General features: G+C 37.2%; 1 protein-coding gene across 3 annotated transcripts in view; it reads right to left on the minus strand.

The window, feature by feature from the left end:
- Positions 1 to 26,430, minus strand: part of nAChRalpha5 (nicotinic Acetylcholine Receptor alpha5) — a 45,772-nt gene that overhangs the window by 12,276 nt on the left and 7,066 nt on the right. For 2 of the 3 annotated variants that reach the window (XM_064686088.1, XM_064686087.1), the window contains exons 2-7: positions 22,506 to 22,645; positions 8,994 to 9,329; positions 8,690 to 8,765; positions 5,149 to 5,343; positions 4,245 to 4,331; positions 2,355 to 2,464 (exon numbers count right to left, since the gene is read on the minus strand). In XM_064686088.1, the coding sequence (XP_064542158.1) occupies positions 2,355 to 2,464; positions 4,245 to 4,331; positions 5,149 to 5,343; positions 8,690 to 8,765; positions 8,994 to 9,329; positions 22,506 to 22,645 (944 nt within the window). The remainder of the gene's footprint in view (positions 1 to 2,354; positions 2,465 to 4,244; positions 4,332 to 5,148; positions 5,344 to 8,689; positions 8,766 to 8,993; positions 9,330 to 22,505; positions 22,646 to 26,430) is intronic. The other variant, XM_064686089.1, reaches the window with a different exon arrangement.

Genomic DNA, 26,430 nt, shown 5'->3' on the forward strand with positions numbered 1-26,430 from the left:
ATATTATTACTTTTTTTTATTATTATTATTATTATTATTATGACTGTTTTCATTATCATTAGTATTATTTATTTTATTTGTTATTACCATCATTATTATCGTTATCAATATTATTTATAGGTTTTATTATTGCCATTATTATTAATATTATTATTATTATTACAAATGATTCGTTTTTCTTGGATTCGATAAAATATTTTAACTTGCGTTATTGTCTACTCTAAAATAATATCTTATGCTAATTATTAATGCTTAATATAAAGGACTATTCAAATTTTATAGCTAATTAATTTTATAACTTAAAATTGAACAAATTTTATTGTAAACATACTCAATAATACCCACCCAATAATGAACGCAAGCCACATCGAACATTCAACATTCTATACATCTACACATAGAAAGCTATTTACACAAGTTAAAGACATAGTTTAAGGATTTCCGATATCATGTGACAGCATATATTAATTAAATTGGGCTGCGCTTTTATCTGTTAGAATATACGAGAGTACAAATAGGAAAAAATCATTGTGCAACTAGTTACTGGTGGCTAGAAACGAGCTAGGGGCTCCAAGTGAATGGGGTAGATGGTTTGGTTTGGTTTGGTTTGATTTGGTTAGTTTGTGAGTAGGTTGGCGTTGCTGGAAAAAATGGGCAGGCTGTGATGGATTGTACAGACAGAGAGAGAGAGAGAGAGAGAGAGAGAGAGAGAGAGTGGCATTTGCTTATATAAAGAAGAAAATTATGGGCCCAACATCAACATTACGATATTTTTCATTACATAAATTATTTTATAGTAGACATATTCAGTACTCGTCGTAGCAGACATGTTGGCTAGTCATATTAGTTACAACATTCATTTTGTACTCTGTACATCCGTCCGTCACATTTGAGGCTCCGTATTGAACTATATATTTTTTCTCTTCAGTTGGTTTTTTTCTGTTTTTATTTTCTTTTTTTTCTGGGTCACACACACATCGACTCCGTCAGAGTCGGCTGACATTTTTGGGCTTTGGCCAAGTATATGTAGTTCTAAAACAACAAAAACAGCTTGCATAAGCGCCTCTAAGTAGGCTTTGAATTAACACAATTATAAAAACGATATACGAAATACACAAAAACAAAAATTCTGTGTACGCAAATCAAAAAAACTGTGTTACAACAACAACAACAAACGGGGCAGAACAACAATAAAATCACAATCATAATAACAACAATTAATATAAATATATATATGTATACATATATAAATATGTGTGTATATTTGGATGGGTATGCATGTACTTTTGGTGCAGCAACTAGAATAATTGCATTTAGCATAGTATGTTATATTTTTTTGGAGGTTTCACCGAGATTTCATGAACTATGAATTGACAATGATGCGTGATATCTGTGATACATATGAAACATATATATAAAAATGTTTATATATATGGGTTCGCCTATTATTATATCAAAACGGATTTAAATACGTTCCCAGTCCCTCTGCTCATTTGTTTTTGCAAATAGCGGAAAATCGTTAGCATTTTGCATAGCCCAAAAAGGAGCGCTAAATCGTTAAATCGCGCGTTTTATTCTGCTTTGTTTAGCGTACTCTACAGCTATTTTAATGTATTTAACATGATTTTAGAATTAATTATGTATATAAAGATACACTTTATGGTGCGCTCAGCCGGAAACACTCCAAATATATTCGGCTTTTAGCCGCAAAATTGTAAGCCCTTGCCATTTTGTTGGACTCTACATTTAAAATTCAAATTGCTGATCAAGTTTGTGGCTTAATTTTTGTACTAAAGCAAAAACAAATACACAATATATTGCATTAAGAGAAACAATAACAAATATACAACACAAGTTACCGGGGCGATAACTAAATAAAACACAAAAACATTTCTCTAAATAACACATAAATTATTTTAGCACATCTCTCAAAACAAAAGAGAAAAAAATAAAAATAAATGATGAAAAAATTGTAGATGTATATATATATATATATATATATGCAGTTGTCTCTGTTTCGTTTGTGGGTCTAGCGAAATAAATCATATGAAAGAAATGCTAATGCCATGGCGACTATGTATGGGTGGTAGCAGCAGGCGGCGCGGCAAGTCCAGTGCCAGGTCCTTGTTTTGGTTCTGGAAATGGCAATTGCGCCCATTGCTGCCGCTGCTGCTACTGCTGCTCATAATTCTGCTGCTGCTGCTCGAGGCAATGATAAGTGATGGGTTCACATTTTGCAGTTGTTTTGTTGTTTTGTTAGTTGATTTGGATACGAGTTGTTGTTTAGTTTGGTTTGGTTTGTTTTGGTTTTGGTTTTGGTTTGGTTTGGTTGACTGACCCATTTGAAAACTTACCCATTCGGACATTTCGTGCGTATCAGCATTTCGATGATGATAATTTAATATTAAAATCGTTGACACAACGGATGAAGCTACCATAAACATTATGCAATTGAAATATGTACCTGTTGGTTGGTTGGGCGTGTTATCATTATATATATGTATATTATATATATATAAAATAGTTTATCGTTTATCGTTGGGTGTGTATCGACAGTTTTTAGTGTGATTTGTTGTGGTGCAAATGGTTTTGATTGGATTCGTTTCGGTTTATTATTATTGTATTAGTTTTGTTTGATTTGGTTAGTTGTGTGTCGAGCATAGTTCAGGGTAGCATATTTCGTTCAGAGTTCATTCAGTGTTTGATATTTTGTATTCATTTTAGAGTATTTTGGCAAAAGGTATACAGTTTTTTGAAAGAAAGAAAAAGAGGCAGAGATATATACAAATATTTTAGTTAGTATTTATATAAAATGCAATATCTTTGTTCTTATCATTTTACATTTAATTTTAATTTATTTGTATTGATATGAAAATATTCCTTTAAACACACACACACACACACACAGTTAACTTTAAGTTTACATTTCTGTTAATAATATAAGTATATATTGAATTAGACACCCAAAAAAGTACGCCATAGAAACTGAATTAGATAGTTTAAGTTGAACAATAGGTTTACAAATATATGTATTTGATTTGAAGAGATTTTATTATTAATATTGAAATACGAACAAATTTAATTTTTGGTTGAAAGTTTGCAAATTGAATTTTAAAAGAATTTTGCAGAAAATATGAAAGCTCAATTGGTTGTAATTTTAAAGTAATTGTATTTATTACGTATCGGTTGTTTCTTAAGCAATTTAGGGGAATCGCTTTAATTCTGAAAAAGCATTTATAGGATGAATCGCAATAGATATAGATAAACACTTAACAATTGTCAATGCTACGTTTACTACTTTAACGGAGCATAAGTAAAAGGTTCCCATTTGGTTAAGAGAATCATATTTAATGTGATAAATACTCATATACTTTACTAAAAATATGAATTACTATAAACACACTTTATAAATCGTTAAAGATTTAAAAAACTTGTAACTGATTTTATGTATTTTTTTAAATAACTGCAGTATTTATCTTGCGTTCAGAAACAACCTATACATAATTTTACATCGTTCGAATGAAGTTAATTAATTTGTATTACAACCCAAAAGGAAAGATTATAGCGTGCAAGTAACTCGTTTTCAAATGTGTGTGCATTTTATCAAACCAACTCGTGTGTTCTGTGTGTCACAACTGAAATTTACGAGTATTATTCTTAACGTTTCTTTATATTTTAAATTTCTGTATAGGTTTTAAGTATTGATTGCATCATTTATTTGCCCTACGAATTAGTTTTTTAATTACTTTTCTTTCTCTACGGTTTTTTAGACTCTTTTTTTTTTAACATCAGCGCGCAGTTGCTTTGGCCAGTTTAAGGTCAGACGATTTTGCCTGGCAAAATAGTTTGACTTTAAGGCCAAAGTAACTGCTTGAATTTCAAATAGGAGCTGATTATATTTTGTTTATTATTTTTAAATTGTGTGTCAAAGTTTTAATATTATAAAATCATCGGATTTTATTCGGTTATTAAAATCGTTTTAGAAATGCATGAGTATATGAATATATATGAACGTAACTTCAATCGAAACTTTAGAGTTATGATATATAGGCTCTTTAATATGATACTAAAGACTGTAAACAAAAGAACACATGAACTAAAAAAGCAAAGTCGTACGAAGACACAGCGATAATACTAGTATACATATGATAAGGATATTACAAGGATTACATAGATATATATATATATATATATTTAGAATAAGCAATACCAGCAGCAAATATTGGCAAACAAAAAGATCTTACCTAGCAGAGGCACGGCATCTGAGGTGGCCGGCATTGTCTCGGCAACCATATTGAGGAACACGGTCAGCGAGAGCAAAATCGTAACGCCTAGATATCAAAAATAAATATAGTAAAATATGTGTGCCAAAAAGACAGCTACGAATTGTTAAGTAGATTAAATAAGGCTTGGGTAAAGATTAAAGCTAGCCCATGGCTTGGCTTAGGTTAAAGTTAATTGTACAGACGCTTCAATTAATCATACTTCAACTGTTCCAAATTCCATCGGCATTAGTGAGAGCTCATCATCAATAACTGTTTATGATATTCAAATATTTCCCAGCACCTTTCACTTACATCCAGCCAACCCACACCTCTTTGGCGGCATATTTTAAGGTCCTTCTGAACATAGCTCACGTTTTTCAAGCCCACTTTTACAGCCCAGCCATGGAAACATTCTCAGTTCAATAGTTTGTTTTTACCAGCCCTTGGCGTCATCATCACCCATCATCATCGCGCTCTCCCCCCGCCTGGCAATAAGGTCTAATGTGCGATGTCAGCCAGGCTCGAGGCTCCTAGCACTCATCAACAGCGCGGGGGAGATTTTTTGCTCAATCTTATAGTCGAACTGGGTGGTGGATGTCATTATTGTGAAAAGTACTTGGCAAATACTTTTGAAGGGCCTCTCAAGCTGCTGCCATTTGACAAGTATTTGTTTTATATAAGTGAAAACTCGTATTAATTTATATAACTATTCGAGTATCTGATCGAGCATTAAAGTCCCTGCTCGGGCGCCTAATACTTAAGTCCCTACCCGGGCGCCTAATACTTAAGTCCCTGCTCGGGCGCTTACTACTTTAGTTTCTGCTTGCACGCTATTATTTATTTTCTTTGATTATTTTTGAAATTCTTTGATAAAATTACTTACCCAGCGACAGCTTTTCACCCGAATCCGGCGGCAGGGTGAATCCCAGCAGAGCCATGGATGCAATCAGCACACAGGGTATAATCAGATTAAAAAAATAGTACAATGTACGTCGTCGTATGATAATGGCAAATGTGATGTCTATATACGGTTCCGGGCAGCAGTTGTAGTAGATCTCATTGCGTTTGCCGGGAACACCTAGGAGTAGCGCGTTATCGTGCCAAAGATAAAGATATTAGTAAATCCAATTCTACCAAAATATTTACAAGTCTTTTCATTTTCGTTTCTTTCTGTGATTCGTGTCAGCTTTTACTTGGGCCTTTGTCTGAGCTTTATGTCTATTTCGAGCATGGCATACAGGCAAAAGAGTAAGTAGTAATAGAGAGAGAGAGAGAGTAAGTATTTGGAGAGAGTAAAGCGTGTGTAGAGTAGTTATGAAAGAAAGCGTTAAGAAATTTGAGTAAAGTGAAGCGTTTGCATTGCAAATGCGTGTGTATGTGTGTGGGTTAGATTATGAATAGGTTATAGTCTATAAGAAAGTACGGAATGATATATGCATTGAGTATGAAAGCTTTGGTTTCTGTGTGCATGCTGTGGTTTCTTTAAGTGTAGCCAAAAAGTTTTGTGTATATAGACTCTGTGTGTGTGAGTGTGTATGTGTGAAGATACATATACGCGTAGCTATAGTTTTTGGCAAAAAGTTTTATTTGCATACGAGCAACTAATTTGAAGTAAGCGCCGAGGCAAACATGTTTCCAAAAACTTTTAGCACTTTTGCTTGAGCTGCAAGTAACTAGCAAGTTAGTTAAAGTAATGCAAACGTTTAAGTTGAGAAATTGAAGGCTGATTTCTAGGCAGGTTACTTCGGCTATATCTAAAGCAGTTCTGTTTCTATCCATTCAAAAAACAAACCCTTAGCTATAAAGTGCACTAAGGTAGGTTGCTTGGTGTTGTTAAGTACCTTAATTCCATTGAAAACCCTATCTCTTAATTGCTCTCAACTTTCATAGCCCCATATACTCATTGAAAAACTTTTGGCCAAAACCATTTGCCATATGCCAAGGGCTGGCTAAATTATGTGCACAACTTAAACATAGATTACCAGCGGGATTACACAGACAGCGCACAAAACCGTCTTGATAAGTATTTAAAAATTACCCAGCTAACGTTAGCGTTGCGCGTTTTGAACGCTGAGAAAATTGTGAAAACTGTGGAAACTCCAAAATATTTGCATAAACTGCCAGCCAAAGGCGGTTGCCACGAATGCGCACTGAAAATGGCTGCTCAGTAAAAAAAACACAGGCGAACAACTTAAGAAAAACTCCCAAAAAATACGCAGCAAAAAAAATAAACAAAAAAAAATTTATAGAAAAAACAAAAGCCAAATGAAATCATGAAAAGCAAATAAAAATAAAAAGCCGTAGCAAAGAAATGCAGTTAAAGAGAGCACAACGAAAAGTAAAAAAAAAAAAGCAACCAAAGCGAAATTTGTTGCACAAACTTTCTCAGCACTTTTGTGTGCTGTGAACTTTTGTGGCCAGTGTTGAGTAGAGAATTCTATTTTTTTTTTTGTGTGTGATTGTGTGCAACTGCTAATTTATAGTGCTGTGTGTGTGAGTGTTGTTGGGAATGTATTTGTATTTGTCTTTTAATTTCTTAATTGGTTTGGTGCGTGGTTGTACCCAACTGAAGAGCCAAATCTCTTCCTCTATCGTGTGTGGGTGTATGTGTGTGTGTTTAACAAAAGTTCAGCTCTGTGTGGTGAGTGGTGGTTGTGGTGGTCGCTGTGATGGTGTTGGTGTGGGTGGGTCTGCGCATATAGCTGTCTTAGCATTTTATGCGGAAAAGTGCAATTTACGCTCTTGTGTGCAAGACTGCTTCTCCCTTTAATTTCTAACATTTCTATTTCGGGTTTTATCCATTTTCGCAGAGTTATTTCTATTTTCTTTTTCAAGCGTTTTTTTCAGTTCAACGCTTAGGAAAGGAATCTCTTATTTAAGTAAGCGCTAGGGAAGTAATCAAAACTAATGTCAAAACCAATTAGGAGTTGTAAAAAGGGCACAAAAATAGAGCTAAATTATTACCAAATAGATAATGAGAGGCAATTAGAGGGCTTGCAGGGGATATAAAAGTAAATGAATATAGGATTTTCTTACTAATTCGTATTGAATATTTAATTTGTAATGGGTTCTTCCAGTTTTTATCGGGTCAGGTTCTATGAATTGGACTATATTTATCTCTTAGCCTTTTGCCCGGCTTTACTTACGAGCTAAACAAAATGCAATAGTTATTGATTGTTTATGTGTTTCTAAACAGCATTCATTATAATCGAATTCAGTTCTCAACTGCCGTAATGTTTGAACATGCCATCTTCGTTAAAGAGAAATATATGAGAAAGAATTTGAGAAAATTTCTAAGGGGTTGCATACGTGGGCCAGGCCTTACCTCTTGCATAGGTTAGTTTATCTTTGTGGTACTCGCCAGTTGGCGCAGCATATTTTTGACTAGTTAAGACTAGGCCCTAAACTATGCTACACCGCTGACAAGTACTTAAACAAAGTATGTCATTTGAATCTATGGTAAACGAAACGTTTACGCGGCTATTTCGGACTTGAAAAGTTAAAGCGCCCATTTTTGATAATAGTATAGTTTATATGAATTTTAAATTGGTTTTTTATTATTATTGTTGTTGATAGAGTGAGTGAGTGGGAGAACACTGGATAAGCGTGTGATATTTTTGAGTGTTGAACAGTAGTAAAGAGTAGTACAGTTATAAGTAGTATAGTTTGAAGAGGGTTGAACAGGGTTCATTAGATGCCGTACTACATTCCGTATTCGATGGCCTCGAAATATATGTTACATATGTTAGGTGTAAGAAGTTGATAAATTAAGATGTAAGAGCAACAGTGATAGAATGCGTTTCCACAAACCGATTGATTGCCATTGCCTGAGCTGGACGGTGTACACTTACAGATAACTTACCAACACTGGCACACAATCAATTGTTGAACGGAAACGCCAATTTAAACAGTCTTAGTTTCGAACGGAACGAGTTCGGAACTTTAGCTCGCAACCTGAACCCTGCTTCAGTTTAGAGAGAGAGTTGAGTAAGAAATATCTAATGCCATGTTTTTTTAGGGAGTCTAATATAGTATATGAAAAAGTACTGCTTTATTCAAATACTAGAAGACCTTAGGCTTTTAAGGCTTAAGGCAAGTCCGTTGTGTGTGTGTCAAAGATGGAGAAACAAGTTTCATTTTGTCTTTTCTGTTGCTGGGCAAACGAATTTCACACGGACACTACTATATACATATAAATATGTATATAGCTAGAGAATGACAATGCCAATGCTTTGGCAGTCATTTCTCAATTTTTCTAATGTGTATGTTTTCGTTTCATTTGTCTGAGACAGAAATATTGAGAGACAGAGTACGTGAGTTACTTAAAGTCAGCAACGCCTGCCCCCGCTCTAAAGCCAGTTTATTCTATTTTTTTTTTCAAGCGAATCGTTTGTTTTTCTTCTTTCTGGCATTGGCTTACTCACCCAGTAGTTCCCACTCGCCGTTGAGCACGTAACTGCTGATATCACCGCCAGTTTCATCTTGTAATTGTAAATCCAGCTTTAGTTACAATGGGGAGAGGGTAGAATAATATAAATATATATATCGCTACGCCATCTCCACCTCGATATGAATCGAATAAACAAAAAAAAATCATAAATAAATAAAAATCAACTGAAGAAATTATAAAAGTTTCGCAAAATGATTCGTATAAGCATAACAACTACGAGCTGTGTACTCCCTGGTTGCCTTGCTTTTTTTTCGCATACTCGGTCGACTGAATCAAACCTGAAATCCATCATAGGTCCAACTGCCGAACTTCATTTCGCAGCGCTGATCATCAAAGGGAAACCACGTGATGTCGATTTTGCATGTTGACTTGAAGATGCCCGGTGGCACGTACAGGCAGGAGCCGTTGTTGCGCACCACCACATTCGTCTGGTAGGTGCCATCGAAGCCCTCGTCAGCGCTGTTGTACATCAGTACGTCCGGCTTCCAGATGCGATGCGGCGGTATCCGCAGATCCTTAACACCGCCATAGTCGGAGGTATTCCAGCGCAAATTCATATCGTTCCACTCCAGTTTTAGCCACACGTTCGTGACCAGCAATTGATTTTTCTCATCCTGCGACAGACAATAACAAATTTAATTAAATGACGGGTTGCAAAAACAAACCTAATTTAATATTCAATTAAAAAATAGAATTGACAAATAGTTTGTTACAGAATTGTGTTCTAATTTAACCGCACCAGGAAAAAAAATTCCATCATAATTACAACATACATATTTATAAATGTATGTTGTTAAAAACTTTTTAAGCTGCTAGCTAATAGCAACTTTTTAAAAATTTTTTTTTTCATTTATACAAATTTTCGATTAAATACTTAGGTCCAAGCTCTAAAGCAACCAGTAAATTCTTTCTGTTAAGTAATGATTAATTTCATTCTTTCCTATATATCGTATACAAATATACACATATATTTGCTTATTTTATTCCAGGTCTACAACTTGATAGTCTTAATTTCGGATATATCCTTATCTATATATACTTTAATATATAGATAAATTTACCAGCCAACAACTGTTGTAATAGTTTAAACATATATATTTTCATTGTTTAAAGGGAAATATAGAAGAAAATAACAAACGAGATACAATTAACTTTTGACATATTCTCAAGTTCATAAGCCCACATTTAAAGTCTTATTTTGCAGCATTATTAAAGCTCGGCAGTCTACTGCATAGCTTAAAAGGCTTATGGAACAATTTGTTCTGCACACAATAATAACAAATATGTACAATAAGTCCCTCCCTTGGGGTTTATGGATTGCCACGGGCTTTTTCATCAACCATCAAGCTGTTGCATAATTGAAGAGCGGCAGCAAGCGACAAGCGAAAACCATTTCAATTTACAGGAACTTTAATCAAGCGAATTAAATTTTTAAATGCGGGCTAACCAAATGATGGGAAAAAATGATACAACCTTTTCCCCAAGCGCGTGGTCCAATAACCAAATCCGTGCATTACAATAAAAACCAGATGCAACAGAAACAAGAACAACAGCGTCAACAACTGGCAAACAATTGTAAAAAATGCATAAAGCGCACACAAGGCGTATGTGTAATTTACAATTAAATGCCTGAAATATTCACGAGCGCGCGCGCCGGGCATGAAAAATGCCAAAAAACCAAATCTCTGGGCGCTTAACTAACGTTGCAAGCCAAACAGTGGACGGGGGAGGGGGGTGGGAGAGAGTGTGCGGCTATGTGTACTGTTAGCCGTGCCTGTCATTGCACAAATATTTTGACCGAGCAATTTCCGGGTATGAACTGTGCGCAAGCTGCAAGTGCAATCACAAAATGCGCCAAGCACCAACAACAAAAGCAACAGCATCAAAAAAATTGCGACAGAAATGCGGTAAAATGAAATGGAGCAATGGCCAAGCCAGGGCAGGCCGAAAAGGTCCCGCCAGCTGCCTAGAGGCGTGACCAAAATGCAGTCGTCAATACGTATTTATACCCTGTACATATAGGAGAAGGAATAGGAAAAGGGTATATCAAAGTTGCGCAAATGATTGAAACAGACAGAAGCCCGCATCCTTATATATTAATGCGCATCAAAATTAGAGTTTAGTTTATTTATTTTGGATGTATGTTTGTCTATTTCATAATTTTGAATGCGTTCTTCGTCTTTTTTATCTTTTATTAATTAAAATTATTATATATGTTATTAGTATTTACAGAGTATCTGCCAGTTGGCTACTCTGAAATTAAGTAGACTACTTTTTATTTTTGGTTCTTTTTTTTCGGTACTAACAAAATCGAACAGCTAGCATATAAAACCAAACAGTGGCTAACGGAGTTGCTTTCAATTCAGGATGCGGCAAGAAGTGTGCACAGGACACGTAATATTGCGGCCATACCAAACGCAACAAAAACAGCTGCATCTGTCTCTGCTCGCTCTTGCTCTCTCTCACTCTCTGCTCCTCTATCTCTTTCTAAATATAACCATTACATTATTGCAGTTGACTGCAGTTTCCATTTTACTCACTTTATTTACCAGCTAGCTCTCCCACCACAAAATTTACAGAACCGCTGGAAAGTATGCTATGCTTTTTGTCCATGTTTCCCTCTCGTGTGTGTTTGTGTGTGTGTGTGTGTGCGCGCGTCCGGCGTCAACCTAATCAAATTCGTTTTTCAACAAATTACAACAGAAAATTGGTTTTTGTGCGTTCCGGTTAGTGGGTTATTACTGTACGAATGCCTGGCGTGGGAGGGGCGTGCTTTGTGAACAGTCGCATAATTCCCGTTTGGTAGCCCAATTTACCAGATTGTTGCAGTCGCGCATTTTGGCGGTGCTTAGCGCAAAGTGCTATTGGATATTGTATAGATTGCTAAAGCGTTTAGAGTGTATTCAAGTTTATTTTCTGTTACAGCTGCTGTACCACTTAAACCTGCAAGAAATCGTATTAAGTACACTTTACATACCTAACTGAGACCTTAACTCCCACACATAATTTCACAATTATCTCATTAAAAGTTTTAAATATATATACATTCTCTAGATGATGACACGACAGGAAATTTAAAAGTAACGAAAGGGAATGGATAATGGATATTCAATGAAAAGTGAAGGAAAATTTAATGGGCTTTGCTGAAAGAAATAGATTTTGCGATTTAATAAAGAAATTCAAAAGTAATTGCATGAAGCGAAAATAAAAATTGTTACAGTGGAAAATACAATTATTTATATATATTTTCACTTGATTAAATGTATATTTATATTTTAATTAAGTCCCACATCACATTTGGCATCTGGTAACTCTCTTGTCCGTGTTGCCTCTCCAGTTATTTGCCTAACTTTCTATGCATTTCCTAGTCAGCAGCGCTGCAGCTCGTATTCCCCGCGCTCTAAATGTAATTCCTATTTCTATGCAAGTTCGTTTGCAGCAGAACTTTCAACACAATTATAAAGCTGAATGCGAAAAAAAGCCGACGAAAAATGGCAGAAAAATATAGGCTAAGAAATAAAAGCAATAGACAAAAAAAAAAGGAGCAAGTTTAATTAAAATAAAAATGTGGGCACAGGGGCGTGGCAGAAAAAAAGAGAGAGAATCGAGGAGAAAGCAGCGGGAAAGCCAGACGAATGCGAAATGGTAGCCACAGAAATTGTGGCGCTCACTTTTCGTCGCCTTCGGTGCCCTCTGTAGTTGTTGCATGCATGCAAATCAGCAGACAGCAGGGGGGAATGTGGCGGGAGGGGAGAGCGTCTAGGCGTATAGTGCGCGGTTGATGTGTATTTTATTTTTTTTCTTTTTTAGTGAAGTCACGCATCGAGCAACATACGAAACATAAACGAGGCTTATTCCCATTCAAAAAGTGCGAACGTGTATATGGCACGCGCTGTCTCTTTTACACACCAACGTTCTCTCTCTCTTGCTCTCCCTCTATCACGCTGATTCGTGCTCTTTCTGTGTGGCGAAAATGGCAGCAGCGGCAGTTGTTGAATTTCAAATGAGCGAAAAAAAAGCAGCAAACGGCAAAATTATTACAGGCAAGTTTCTGTTGCCTGTGCGGTGTGCCACGCCCCGCTACCCGCCGCCCAAAGACAAGTTTTCGGCTGGCGTATAATTTGCATATATTCCATACACACTTACAACGCACGCACACACACACACACACACACGCGCGGCAACTGCAGCAGTTCATTGACATGCGGCGCGTTCAGGGAATTTAAAAGCAATGGTAAAAATAACTGTAGCATAAAACGCGGCGCGCATTCCCCACGCACACGCACACTCAGGCAGGCCTAGTTTCTTATTGTGCTGTGCACTAAAATAAAAAAAAAAATATTATTACGCCTTGCTCTTTGCCCGAGTTCATTACTCATTTGCGCTGATATCCGCCGATATGCCAGCGGCTTTCGCCCGCTGCCTGCCGCCTATCTTGACGCTCTCTACTTAATCACTTTTCGTCCTTGTCATTGGCTCCTCTTCTCCCTCGCTCGCTCGCACTCTTTCGCCTTTCTTTTTGTTTTTGCTCTTTCTCTGTTTGTCTGCTGCTCATTGACGCCAATTAATCTGCGACTCGCTTTGTCTGCGCCTTTTAATTAATGCGCCTGGGAGTTGGTTTTATTTTTTTTATATTTTTCCTTCTACATTTTGTTGCTTTTTATTTCTTCGTTAGTTCTTTGGCGTCTTTTTGACCGGATTTTGTTGGGGTTTCGTTTATCGTCCTCGTTCATTTGTCGTTATGTGATTACCGCAGTTGCACAAAATGTATTTTTTTAACTTTGTTCCTTTTCACAGATTTGTGTTTTAGACTAGATATCAATATATTCAAGACAGACGGCAAGTGGTTAGTGTTGAAAAAGGCTAAATGATAGTATAATTAAAAGTATCGATACTTTAAAATATTCATGTATGCATTTCACATATAATTCTTAAGGTTTTTTGTTGTATGAAGATTTAATAAAAAATAATAGCACAAATGTAAAACTTTCGCAGCTCAAGAGAGATCCTTTAACAACAAAAACTAATTTAAAAAAGATAAATTCCAAATCTATTTTGCTAGATTCCGGTTTTCAGGCTACCAAGAGACTTTAAATAATTACATACAGCTTCGGGCTATAGACCAAAAAATTATTGAGACTTTATTGTAATGGACTTCTGGCAGTCTCATCGACTTGATAAAAGATCTAAAATCTATAAATTGAAGCTAAGTCGTGAACAGTTACGAAACTAGATAAAACCTCGGTTTTCCAGAATTGTGTATTCACATCTATTGTAATTTGTTTGTAATACATAAGATTGTCAAGTAAAGTTTCACATGCTTAGAAAATTTATTGGTTTTAAAGAATTTTTCTTAAAAAGCATCACATAATTTTGTACATATACAAATAATAAATAGGCCAAACTTTTGCAGAAGTATGTGTGCCAAGTCAAAGAATTTTAGCAAAAATATTTACTCTATTCACGTCGGATTTTTAATTCGATCGATATTTTTTCTTCAAAATGAAGATTTAGTTGAATTGCGAATTTAATTAAAAAACACGTGCGTATTTTGCCCAGGTAGAAATTAATAGAAAATATGAGAGCAAGAGAAGTTTTGTGGCATGCGACGTGCGCTGTTTAAAATGCAATTAAATCGAAACGTGGGCGGCAGGCAGAGGCGTGGCCTTTTTTGCATATTTTCAAAGGCAACAACAAGCAGTGCGAATGTGTGTGTGGATGGGTGTGCATGCAGCCTGTGAGGCTGTTTTCATCGAAGGCAAACACAGTTGCCTAGTGGAGCCTCGCAAGAAAATGCGGCAATGCGAGTGGAGCAGGACATGTTTGTGGCGACGGGGGGCTGATGGTAGACAGGCTGGCCTTAGGCCCTTGACATAGGGGGGAGCTTACCAACATGTGTTTATGAGCATGAAAAGCAAACATTTGAAACTCCATTATCAGAATGACAGCTGCCGGCAAATATTTACAAGGCGGCACACATATTATATACCATATAAAATTTATATAAATATATCTATATATATATACGCCATAAACTCGATATCGAGCGAGGCCAAAGACAAAAAGCAATGCAAAGTGCGCTGCTCTGTACGTATCTGTATCTGTATTTGTATTTTGTATCTGATGCCGCGCATCGCTCGCGTTCAGTTAATTAAATTGCGCTTTTATCATCAGATACACACACACTCGCATACACACATTTATATCTACATATATATATATATATATATATATATATATATATATACAGGCCAGTTTGTCACTGCTTGGGGTTTTTCAAGGACTTTCGACAACTTGACTTTCATTCAGAAGTGTTTACGTAATTTTCAGCCGGCGTCGCTGGCTTAGCTGCTAAACCAAAAATGCCATTGTGGCCCATAAAGCCCATCAATTCGTAGCCAGGCAACTGAATGTGCCTCGTCCCATGACTTCAAACGACAATTACAGCCATTTGTTGGCGGGATTTGCCGCTAAACTATACATTGTCTGCTTCTACTGCCACTTCTTAGGCATGTGGCAAGCATTTTCAGCGAAATCAGCGAAAAAGAAAAGTCATTAACTAAAAAAAATGAATATAATAATGAACCAAGCGTTTATCATTCATCAATTAAATTTTAAAATCTTTCTAAGCCAAGCAAGTAATCTTCGCTTTTTATAGCTTTGAAAAGCTGACTCGATTACCGTAGGTATTAACTTTATTTCTTTATCAGAATAATTCCTTATTTAAATTAAAAATATTTGACTAATTTATTATATCGCAGAACAGGTTCAAAATGTATCCTTAATATCGAGGTTTTAATCAGGCATCGGAGATTATTGCTCCAGTTTATAAAACTAGACATGTACATTTTCGAAAAGTGTTTGTAATTGTTTAATAAGAAAAATGGAGTTAGATTTAAGATATTATTAAATTCCACTAATTTCCATCAGTATTTACCTTTTAAATCTTTGCCTGCAACTTCTTATTCTGTCGATTTTCTGAGTGTATTTTTTGCAAATACTCAGGCAAAGTTAAGATCATTTGAAGCACAACATGCACTACGCCTAGTTAAGTGGAGTTGTGTCTTTGGTTGTTGTCAAAGTGCTGTTCCAATTTAGGGTGAAAATGAGAAATACTCGCATAGACCATTGAGCAATGCTCTGGACATGACAACAACTGTACTATCAGTGTGTGTGTGTGTGTCGGTGTGAGTGTAGGTTCATTTGACAAACTCTTTGCCTTTGAAAGCGCCAGAGCACACATATAGATATATGTCTATATATGTATATATAGGAACACTCGAGTTGCAGTCATTCGCACATGCAACAACATCAATCAACGGGAAAGTGACTGCACGAGGAGCTTCAAATGAAACCCAAAGCCAAATGCATTGAAAATGCTCAAAACTATGCCAAGCATGCGTGTGTGTGTGTTTGTGTTTGAGGTGCCCCGTTTAAGTTGATGAACGCTTGCAAAAGGTGCCTGCCTGTTGGTGCCTTTGAGCCACACGTAAAACTGTTAACAGAAACGAAAACGAAGACAAAATTGACGGCAGCCTGGAATTAGGCGAACATCGCAATGTACTGTGGGGTTGCAGCAGAGTGGAGGGTTGGTGGCACGAAGCTGAAATGGCAGAAGGAACCAGGAGCCAGTTGTAAACAAACTGCAACATGATAACATTCTAATTTGAGAAACAGGTAAACAAAGGCGTGTGCTGCATAAAATACATAGCATACTTTTCAGGGCAGCTGCGCTGCGACGCTACTTCGGCGCTGTTTGCACAGCTCGTTAGGCGTTTGTGTGAGTCTATATAGGTGTGCGAGTGGGTGTATGTGTGTATATAAAGGTGTCTGTATTGCAGATGAGTGCGTGATGACTGCTCTAGACACGACACGCGCAAAATCCACACATGACAAATACAATGCGAACCTCTTTAATCCTCTATTAAGACCCTAAAAAGCTAACGTACTTTCTCAAGTAAGCTATGCATTTCATCCAGATGATATTGCCCTATTGCTACCGTCTACTATATTTCTTAATCTAATTTGCCTCTAATATTGCAGTGTTATGCTCAAGGAATACAAGAGCGTTCCCCAACACTGGAAACTAAGATGAGTATTAGTGGGACTTTCTTGGTATTATCATTAGTATTAGCTTGATTATTTGACGCTCAAAAAGAATTCTACACATTCTACTTTCGTATTTTAGAAATCACCTAAAAACAAAAGCTAACTACATTTGAGTGGAAAAAACTCTTAGGAACTTAGGTGTTTAATCTTTGAGAAAAATGTTGTGAAACATAAAAAAAAAATGTTGAATGATATATTACTTGCTAAATTGCAATGTTTGCTGACCGTTGTTTTTCGTGAGGTGTAAAAGAAGTATATTGGAAACAATTTTAACAGACATTAGCAGTTTCGAATTCCTCGAGTTGCCAAAGGCTTAAGAAAATGGCATTTTTTTTGAAAAAAAATACGGCAACACTCCTTTGTTCGTTCAGAAAGTCAGAAAGTAATCGCAGCTGATGAAATTGTTTGCAAATCTAACACGCTACCATGTAAGCAGACACCGTAAATATAATAGATAGAAACATACTTATGTTCAATGTCAAATGCTGTTCCTTTTTTAATCAATTGATCTTAACATCGTGTTGAGTCATGCCGAGTTCGTGTCACGTCTCGCGCTCAGCTCTAGCGTGCTTGGCGCATAAATTGTGAGTTATTCAAATGCAATTTTCAGCTATGCCGCACAGAGGCAGAGACACACACACAGGCATTTATACAGGATTTGTTACGTTTTCGTTTAGTTTCGCTTTATGCTGCATTGTTGCTGCATTTCGCTGTGCCCGTGTCCTTTTACAGTTGACCTCCCAGGGGCGCAATTATGACATGTGCTTTGGCTGCCTGACGGGCAACGCCGGTATAAATCACAAGCGATAAAAATGCATGGCAGATCTCACAAGGATAATCGCTGTCGTCCTTAAGGAGGAGCAGCCACATCCCAAAAAAAAACTGAAGCAGCCCGTTGCCATTGTTGCCGCACACTCGCCTTAGCAGCTTGCGTTGGCATCCTTAAAGCTTAATCACTTGGCAACTTGACAGATAAGAGACGTTGACTGTCTCACTGATAAGCAGCTGAATTGATGATGCTTTGCACTCACCCACGCTCACTCTCTTTCTGTCTCTCTCTCTCTCTCTCTCTCTCTCTCTCTTTCTCTCTGTGTGTGCCAGTTTTTGTAGTTTAAATTGAATTGCAGCTGCTCTGGGGATAGCGTCACTTGGCCTTTGCTGCCAACACTGCACTGGCCTTGCCACGCCCACCACCCCGAACTGCCAACAGTAGCAGCAGCAGCAGCAGCAGCAGCAGTCGAGGCAGCTGTCAGGGGTTAAATCTTCAAATTGCTTTGAGACCACCCCCAAAAACCCCTTGCCCCATACCCCTTGCCGTATTTATCATGGCATCCAGCAGGGTGCACGTAAAATATGCAAATGCAGCTGCGAATGCAGTTAACACTTAAAATATTGCGAATGTCAAATGCCTCAATATCCCAGGGGGAAATGTAATACCATTGGCACAGCTGGAAAAAGACCAAGAAAGAGAGAGACAGACAGTTCACGATAGAGAGAGAGAAAGAGAGTGAGCGCGCGAAAAGCGCATAAATACTATGCTCTTCAAGTGTAAATAACCAAATTTGAATTATTTTCGCCATGGATTGTGAAGATTGGCCAAAACGAGTAAACTTTATTTAATACTATCGTACTATTCTTCATATAATGTCTGGGGCAACATAGAATTAAATATCCTTAGTTCGAGCGGTGCAATATAAATTATAAATTTTTTTAATTGTATAAGTTCAAGTTTTATATGTATATACATATGTATTTGCTTGCCATTTCTGCGACAGCATTGCCAACTGATCGCATTTAAATTTCCCTTGTCTAACTGACCTACGCCAATATGTTAATTGTACTCAATATGATTCTGTCAATATATAGGTCAGTCGAGATTCTGTTCATATATCTAAATTTCAATTGTCTCTGTCTCACAATCCAGAGTATATAGTCTTATTTATATTTCTGATTTCTGACTTAACGATTAAGTAGAAATTAACAACAATAAAGCAAAATTCTCTGCTGGTTGTCGAGGAAGTGTTTCCCGGATCTCGCAGCCACCAGACGAGAGGGTTTAAAAACAACTAAGAACTAACTATTATTATAATTATTAAGTTAGCAACTAGTTAAAATTATGTAATTACAATATTGGAGTGAATTCATAAGCTCTGCTGCTTATGAGGTATATTTAATCTATTACTTATATAATTGACAATATTTGGAACATTTTCTAGTGGATTTTAGGAAAAACTGTCGTATGAAAGATATGTTATCAAGTATTTGAAAAGATAAAATATACTATATATAATATTTTAATTTCATTTATTTCGTATTGCATTTTAGACATTTAGCTGTTCAGACAAACTTTCTCTTGAAAACCCTTTAGTGGCGCTTGGCAACAGCGCTATCGCGTTTTTATCGCTTTCTTATCTTCCTGCAGAAAATGAAAGTCTGTTCTCTTGGACTTTATTAGTGGCGCCTATTTAATATGTTTCTTATTGTAGGCAAGCGTGAGACGGTTGTCTTTACGCTATTCATAAGCGCTGTCGTGAAATGTTCGCGTAGGAAGATAAGAAAGCGATACACATATTTAATTATTTAATAATGCTACTTTATTTATCTGACAGCTGAATAGGTTAAATGCCAAGTTATCAGCGGTAACAGGACATATACACAATCCATATCCCCCAATAGCTCACATATGAGCCTCTTATTATTGTAATTGCTTTTGACTTTGACTGCATGTCAAGACACGCATCATGTTCTATATACTCAATGTTAATGCTTGAATCGTTTATGGCCGCACTTAAGAAGTTGCCACATTGATTGCTTGCATTAATTGCGGCACATAAGCGATAATATTTACATGCAGCATGCACAATGGCGTTGCCATATCTAAGCAATACGCAACTTGTGCCTTAAATAAAAGACTTTAAGCACCGCTAGCTTGAAGTGAAACCTGCCAGCCACATACTTTGAGATGACGCGCTGACACTTTGCACAGAACATAAACTTTACGACGAAGTCAACAGCAGCAGGAGCAGCAGCAGCAACAGTTCCCCTTGCACTGCCCCTCCACCTCTCCTGCTGTTTTACAGGGTAACCAATGGCAGTGTTAACACCCCAGCCAGCTCCACTGTAACAAAATGACCCGATTTTCGTATTTTTATGCTGCCTGGCACAGCGACTGTAATTGCTGTTGCTGCTGCTGCGTTTCGAGTGTGCGTGCTGCAGTTTTTACTGCCAGCAATTTTTGAGAAACAACAACAACCACAACAAGGACTCACAGGCAAGAAAAGTGTTGTAGTGAATGCTCAACCAGGATATGCCCTGTGCTCAGCTGCGCAATATATATATATATGTATATATAAATAAATTTCTACTTTTTTTTTCAGTTTACATTTCTAATCTTAAGAAAACTCTTTAAATGTCAGATCCAAATGTGAGCACATACCAAAAATTGAGATTTATTATCTAGATAAATCTTCGTAAGGATGAAAATATATAAATCAGTGCATGATGTATGAGAATCTATATGCCAGAAAAGAGCCTAAGCCGAAATCAATAAAACAATTTAATTTAGCGATAATTTAAATTAAACCTGATCTGGGCATAGTTTACACACTCTTATATATCGAATTTCGGGTCTCTAGCTTTTTATGCAGTATGGAAACCTCAGTATCAATTCAAAGAAAACAGTTAAAAGAATCGACAATTTTAAATTACCTTGATCTGGGCATACTCTACATACTGTTATATGTCGACATTGGTGTCTCCCGTTTTTATATAGACACAAGTGCGGACAAGTAGGCGAATATGTTTATATTGACTCCTGTCTTGATGATGGTCGAGAATATATATATATATACATATATATATATGCTTGCAACAAGCATTTGCACAAAGTGCGTTATGCTCGTTTCATGTCCATATTAAATGGGTACAGGGTATAACAAGCCAGTGGCCAAAGCATTGTGCCGCATTCGTTTTCAACTTCATTTTGCAGCAGCAACAAAAGCTCGCAACTTGCAGCTCGCACTTCATTTTGGCTCGCAACTTTTATGTGTGTGTTTTTAGCGGCAGGTGTGAACAACACACGTGCACAATTTTATTTATTCATTTTATTTGCATGCCACATGTGTGAGTGTATGTGTGTGTGTAAGTGTGTATGTTTGAAAGCTTTGCAGCAGTCTTTCTCTCCCGTGTGTGACTTTTAGCGCGCGCCAGTGAATGCGCAGTTCTAGGCCTATCTTTATGCCTCGAGCAGCAGCTATCCCAGTGCACCCATACATTCAACCTGCCTACCTACAAGCCGCTCCCCCTTCTTCTGCCCACCACACCCCTTTGACTGGCTGGCTTTCAGGCGCAGTGCCTTTTGTTTGTGCGCTCCATTTTTAGTTGAATCCCAACTTTGCGCGGGACACCCGCTTGGCAGGCAGGCAACAAACAACTTGCATACACTCGCACACACACACATGGAGAATCTAATATGAATTGAGGTTGTCTCACTAACAAAAGCAAACGCCTCGCTCTGACTTGATATACGTACAAATGTAGCCACCTTTGGGTGCCCTCTACGCAACAGAAACTTTGCCCCAGTGAATGCAGCATGCAATTCCTGACCCCCTCCCCCCCATAGCTAAAGGTGCGAATGAGCCAAATGCCACATGCCACATGACGTTGCATGTAATTTGCTCGACACTCGCCTGGCAGTCGAGCTGGCAGGATGTGTGCGTCCTGTCTACATCCAGGCCAGTCAGCCAAGCCGAGAACTCAAGCCAAGCTGTCATTCAGGGAACCCGCACACACACACACACACACACACACACACCAACACTCTCACACAGACACATAGGCAAATAATTAAAATTTCACTTTCTTGGCAATTCACTTTTCATGCACAGCGGCCAAAATGGTGTCATCAGTTTTTGTCACCTTCGTTTTAGATTCCACGGCAAACTTTCACTTTAAGGCATTTGCTTAAATGCAAGTAGCGGAAAATAAGTGGATTTTGCTAGTAGCCAATAAATTTTTAATTCAACTAGCAAACGATATTCAAGCTACTTTTGAAACAAGTAATATAAAAGCGAATGACGTTTTGACTTAAGTCAAGTCACTTTAAAACTGCAACTTTAAGACTGTCAAACTGTAAAATATGGGTAAATACTAATCGCTAGATGGAATTGAGCGTGTTTAAAGATCTCTTTGGTCTGAACGTTCAAAAAAATCGTGAATTGCAAAATTGTTTTGTTTTGCTTTAAAACTGTGAGAGACATCAGGTAAAAAAATAAAAAATTAGCTGACGTGGATAGAAAAGGGTATTTATCTAATTTTTCTAAACTATCCAGTTTTGGTAGCTTGAATATATGTTGTTTAGTCAGACAGACATGTCACTAAGTCAATGCACTCATTTTCCTTTTACAAGCATTCAAATATGTTATTAAATTCTTTTTTGGGTTCCCAATTGATTCCCAATCGCAATGAAACGTTTAAGGATACCGCAAGAGTATCTGTTCTGTAAGAGTATAAATTTCTCAGTGTATTAGAAAATAATTTCAGTTTAAGCAAATGCTTCCCTTTTTATACATCAACAGTTACAAAATATTCCTTAACTATGATCTTTAAAATTTTAAAATGTTCTAGCATCATATTTACTTACTTACTTACTTTATATTTTATATAAAGTTGTTTGTACTTACCACATCGATAATTTGCATTAAAGTTAAACCAAAGCTTAATTGTAACGGGTCCGACTCGTTAAGAACCGGACGTTCTAGTGTATTATATGGATCCAATAGATCATGTAACAGTCTCTTTTCATGATATCCTGCTAGGCAAACTGCAAAAGCAAAATGAGAAGAAGACAATGATAAAAGATGAAAATTAGTTTTCACACAAGTTCCGAATGCAGGCGCTTATAGAGATACAAAAAATGGATAAGGGTGCCTTGGTTAGGCTGGGGGTTTAGTTAGACTGAAGGTGGGTTGTAGTGTTGGGTGTTCATGGGTGTTCAGATAGCTGCAAGTGTTTGCCATTTGCCATTTCACAAAAGCACCGCAAATCAACATCAATAATTCGTGCGGCAAATGGAACAAGAGACAGTGGACTAAGGAGAGGGAGGGACAGGGCCCGGGGGGATTGCTAAGGTTACTAGTATAAAATGGGTGCGGGATCTGACTCGCAACTGAAATTTATTGATATGCAAAAGTTTACGAGTTTCTGGTTTGGTTTGCAACTTGGCCAACTGATTCGATGCCTGTTGTTCCTGTTTCTATTTGCGAGCATGCGGGCGGGCGGGCAGCGCCAAGATGAAACTTTTGCGCTTTTTTGTTCAACATATGTCTCTGTGCTGCCCCCTCGCAGCTCCCAACCCGCTGACACGTCCCTGTGCCAGGCTGTCTCTCTATTGTTCTGGCTGGCGCATAACAAAGGCAAACTTTTATTGAGCCAGAAAGTTTTTAACATACAAATTTTCTTGGTTGCCTGCTGCTTGGACGACTGCTCGCTTTCTTGGCGATAATAAATTGGCTCCGACAAACACACGCACACACACCCACACACACACGCACACATATAGTAAGGAATAGAGAGTAACAAAAAAAAAACACTCATACGCCCCGTTATTTGTCTGCCGTCGTTATCGTCGAATTATTTATGCATGCAACCGAAAAAGAACAGGAAAAACTAGAAATACTCTGCGCTGCGCTCATCTCTATCCCCTCTCTCTCCCTCCCTCTCTCAATTTGATAATTTCTTAAGAGTTCTTTGCAGTTGCGGATCACAAGTTGCCTCACTTTTCCCCATTTTTTTTCATTTTTATTTTTTTTGTGGCATGCCACACAGCGCACAATGGGAATTTCTTGCCACTAAGTAGCATTCAGTGTCGGATTTGTGGCACGAGGCAAGTGCAGCGAAAATTGTGGCAGCGCTTGCTTGAGAATTCATTTTTAATGATTGCCACTTGTGGCGCCTGGCAGAGTGTGCGGGGGAGGCAGAGTTAATATCCTGTCCATGCTGTGATGGATTTTCATGAGGTGCCAGAGCCCAGGCAGTAGCAAAGTTGAAGTTTGATAATGGCATATTGATTACAGTCAGACCCCGTGCTCAGCATTGTGAGGGGCAGGAGTGCATTTTAATTGCACTCGATTATGATGCAGTTACTAAATTAAAACGTTTTCGAGTGTGAAAGCATGAATAGAGGTAGTTGGGCTTGGAATTGAGTTTTGTGCGATATAAAATAATTAAATGAAATTTGCTACTTGTTGGGAAATTTATCGAAATATTTTGAGATTGATAAGTATAAATTACATGCATAAACATTATTCTATTAATATTGACTGATTAATTGGTCAGGCAACAGCTAAAGCTGTGTGGAAAATTGGTTTTGAAAAAGCTTTTTGGTTTCGTTTTCAAATTTGTCTTTAAAAATCTGAGAGTAAATTATGAGGGAATATACAATATTTAAATGCGAAGAAATTGATTTAAATTGAATAAAATATTGCTTAACCTGGTAAAATCTAGGTATTAAATGGTTTTTTATTAAAGTTTAGTTTCAGTAATAAATCGTAACCCTATTTCATTTGCGTTCATCATACAAATAATTATAAACAAATAATTTATGCATTGTAAAACAGGACTTTCTATTTTTTTATTATTATATTTCCCATTTTAATTACAGCTAGTCACAATATATATTTACAAACATGTTTTATTTTCTTCTTGGCATTTTTGTGAATAATAGAATAAGATTTGCATACAAAATGAACACCTTAAAAATTATGCACATAAATTCCATAATTTTCTTGTTTTTCTTTTTTTTTTGTGCTTAGTTTTAATACGCCTTTAGTCTTTTGCCAGGCACAGCTCGTACGCCTCTGGAAAATGGGAAAAATTCTTTTATTTCACTTTCTAGCACGTTTGCATATTTCATTCTCTTTTCGCGCGTTTGCGTTGCATTTAAAATTAAAAATTCTTAAACAAAATGCAGCGCCCGCAAGCGTCGCAGCTAACGAGCACAGCTGGCTGACAATGGAGGGCGGTCGATTCAGGCGGGCAGGGCCTGGACATGGGCGGGGGCGGGGGCATGGCAGCTAAGCCTTTAAGGCAAAGCATTGACATCAGAGCACAAAGCAAACAGGCAGCAGCAGCAGTAGAAAAAATAAATAAACAGGGCCAACGTCTGATGAAGTGTCAAAATGAATGTAATAATAAAACAAATACAACAAGTGGAGCGAAAGAGAAAGCTCTAAAGAGAAAGAGACAGAGTGGGAGAGAGGGCGAAGAGAGGGGGACGGAGTAGCGAAACTGGATGAAAGCGCATTGTATATTTAAAATCTACTTTTACAGCTGAGTCGCTTCTGTTTGTTAAACATTTTTATTTGCATTGCAGCAAAAATATATAGCATACTTTTTTGGGCAACGCTTTTAACCGGAAGTGCAACTAATGAATATGCAAGCGGATGCTTGAATTAAATTTACTTTTACTTCAAATACAATGCAATGCGAGCAGGTCAAGCAACGCAAATTCTATAAAAAAAAAGGAACGGCATAAAAGAAACTCTGGTTTCCAAAAGAAAGGCCGCTGCAGGTGCGAAGACCTAGAACAGACCCTTTTGCTACGGCTGAATCCTACACTAAACAAATATGTGCAGCATAATCTTAGAACAGAGATTTATTTACGAAAATGTTTACTAATCTAAACTTACTTTACTCAAATTTCAGTTAATTGTTAAATAAAGGCAAACCTGTCAGACTAAACCTCTGAATTATCTACTCATATATGTCTATAATATCTTGCAACCCTGCAGAACACGCTCGTGCTCTTATGGAATTATGATGCGCTCTAAGCTTATAATTTAATTCCTATACAATTGTGGCATATTTCTTGAATCGAAAGGGTAGGCAGCTTGAAGAACTTTCAAAGATTTGTAACCTGAATAAATCCGAAAATTCTTTACACTGCCGTCAGCACTGATGTTGAAATTTAACTTACTTTATCTAATCTAGCCTTATGTTAATTGAAAGTTACTTTCACAAAATCTATTAAATGAATTTTAATTATTATTTTAAAAACTCGATACTACTTTTATAAAGTAGCGTTATCACAGTAAAAGTCGCACTAAGCTAACTATACTTCAGGTGCTTTTGAAAATCGTATAAGAACTCGTTAACGTCTCACATCTGCACATAGCAGTAAAGTTTTTAAGCCAAACATTTGATTTAAAACAAATTTGGATTGCGAAGTCTTTCCTAGAAATACATTAACTCGTTCGTAACTTTAGTTAATATATTCACTTGCCACACTTCACACCCAATAATGGCTCACATGGCTGGGACAGTTAAATGCTCTAGTCTTTGGCCTGTTTTGTGGCCTTAACTTTTGGCAGCGACTGTTGCCACCATAAATTGCGGCCATTTTGAAATGCCTTTTCAATGGCTGCACTTCCGTTAGCTGCCTTTTATATTTGTTGTTGTTTTTGGAGGCTTCGCTTGTTTGGCGGCAGGCCGCATAAAATTGCAATTTTATTGCAGTGAAGCATGAAAAAGTAATTGCTATTTCACAAAGCCAGCGAAGCCACAGAGAGCAACAACAAAAGAAACGCTGCAACAGCTGCGCCAGGACAA

The sequence above is a fragment of the Drosophila montana genome, unplaced genomic scaffold, assembly GCF_035044405.1.
Source record: "Drosophila montana isolate Dmon_TW-CO22-7 unplaced genomic scaffold, ASM3504440v1 contig_312_1, whole genome shotgun sequence".
NCBI lineage: Eukaryota > Metazoa > Arthropoda > Insecta > Diptera > Drosophilidae > Drosophila > Drosophila montana.